We start from the raw sequence: 2,086 nt of genomic DNA on the forward strand, positions 1-2,086 counted from the left end.
AGAAGGGAAAATAATTTTCTTATGTTGAATATTTACATTTTTGTATTTCTCAATAATGCTTTAAATCCTGTCAAAAATTAGTAAAGTATAGATAAAATTTAATACTTTTAATCAAAGATATTAAAACAAACCCGAAACATTTCAAAAATTGATCAGAGATAATAAAAACAAAACACAACAAAGAAAAACTTGTACATGGTGAAAACTTCAACATTTGACAAAAGTTCTTGTAAAGAATGTGGCAGAATCAGCCTTTCTACACCACACAGTTGCTGTCTATACACTATTCACAAAACTATTGTGACAGTGTAGTGAAAATGATTTATCTGAAGGAGAACGTGTCACTTATCAATAGCTTTTCTAATATTTGACAATATACCATTCTTTAAGAATTGAAACTTTTGGATAAATCAATGTTGTTTTACTAAGTGGATTCTTGGGTCTAATTGTAACTGTTAACAGACAGCAAACAGAAGAAAGCTCAAAATATGAATTGATGATAAAAACAAATAATGAAAAAGAAAAACTTAGCTCTTCACTTTTTCCAAAAAAAATGTTTCCTTGACTGGACATTTCTTAAATTGTACTGAAGTAAAAGTATTCGCTAACACGTGTGATTTTATAATAGATATAGCTTTTACAAAAAATTTCATATTTCCAAACTGTTTGAGCAGTAACATTTGGGAAGAATTTAGAAAAGTTGATTCACATAACTTGAGAATTATGCCAAGTTCTATCCTAACAGAGTGACAGAGTAATATGAGGCTTGCAACATTTGAACTCAATTTGGTTTAGTTGGTTAGATAAGATAAGAGTTTGTAACCTAGCCAGTCTCAGATCTTAGTTTTCAGAAAACATTAAACAGTCATAATATTTAGACAGTAACTCATTAAATAAGCAAGAAAGGTTTCACACTGTTTATCCAACAATTCATATTTATTCACTAGCTATTTAATACCCCTGTTTCAAAATTCTCATATATAATGAAAATTTTCTGTTTATCTTGTTCACACACTACACCAAACAATTCATTATGTGACCATACATAGCATATTTATCACTAAATACTTGTACTACAAACAACACAATACATGCTCATAGTCAGGGGGCTAAGACAGGCTAATGTAAAATCACCCTAAGTCTCATCATTCAACTAAGGTTTCTAATTTTAATGGTTACTATTAGTAGTACTGTTACTTATTTAGTATTTAGAATATCATATAGTTTTTAAAGATGTACTCTACTGAAATAATGAACACATCAAAAATTACTGTTTTCATAAACTTGGTACATCAAGTAGATCATCCAAGTTAGTTTCATGCTTCTGATTTCTTGTATTTGAATAAAATGTAATTCACACACATAAAACCATGTTAGTGCCTTATACTTGCTTACTAGCATAAACAAAAAGATCCCTTAGTTTTCAGAAAAAAAGTCCCTACCTGTCATACCCTGCTATATGCCTATGTTTCAAAACTTGTCATGTGGAAAACTTTACAATATAAAGATACAACATGCTACTCTATAAGCATACTTTATTCATTTATACATCTAAAGACACTTAGTGCCTAAATCCTATGAAATTAATTTTATGGAAAATAAAATTTTCAATACTTTATTTGTGTATGCTGTCATTAAGGCAGAAGTTAAGATAGTATTTCTTTTCCTCAAAGACTAGAAAAATGGGAAATAAGACATAAGTTACAAAAAAAAGAAGCTTACTTTTCAATAGTATTTCTAGCATCTTTAGGAAGCCATGGTGACCACAATTTAGCTAATTCATCATAGAGCCAAGAGATAGAATGATGGCCACTTTGCTCAGGGAGTGGAAAACTGAAAAACAGAACACATTAAATGTGCAAAACTTTGATAGTGTTTCTAGTGTTGTTATAAAGTGATGGGAAGAACACTTCAGATAGTTCATTGCTCTAATGTTTGAGACTAATGATAGATTCTTTGGTCAGGAAGTGGAAAACAAGGTACCAAGTGAAATTTTAACAAAAATTGTATGTGTGTGTGTGTGTGTGTGTGTGTATATGTGTGTGTGTGTGTGTGTGTGTGTGTGTGTGTGTGTGTGTGTGTGTGT

At 30.2% G+C, this 2,086-nt stretch overlaps 1 protein-coding gene across 1 annotated transcript in view; it reads right to left on the reverse strand.

Moving 5' to 3' along the window:
* LOC106461227 (sphingomyelin phosphodiesterase-like) overlaps positions 1-2,086 on the reverse strand; it is a 36,288-nt gene that overhangs the window by 4,696 nt on the left and 29,506 nt on the right. The window contains exons 7-8 of the mRNA XM_022388090.1: positions 1,721-1,833; positions 380-452 (exon numbers count right to left, since the gene is read on the reverse strand). Coding sequence (XP_022243798.1) covers positions 380-452; positions 1,721-1,833 — 186 coding nt within the window. The remainder of the gene's footprint in view (positions 1-379; positions 453-1,720; positions 1,834-2,086) is intronic.

The sequence above is a fragment of the Limulus polyphemus genome, unplaced genomic scaffold (assembly GCF_000517525.1).
Source record: "Limulus polyphemus unplaced genomic scaffold, Limulus_polyphemus-2.1.2 Scaffold918, whole genome shotgun sequence".
In the NCBI taxonomy this organism is placed as follows: Eukaryota; Metazoa; Arthropoda; class Merostomata; order Xiphosura; family Limulidae; genus Limulus; species Limulus polyphemus.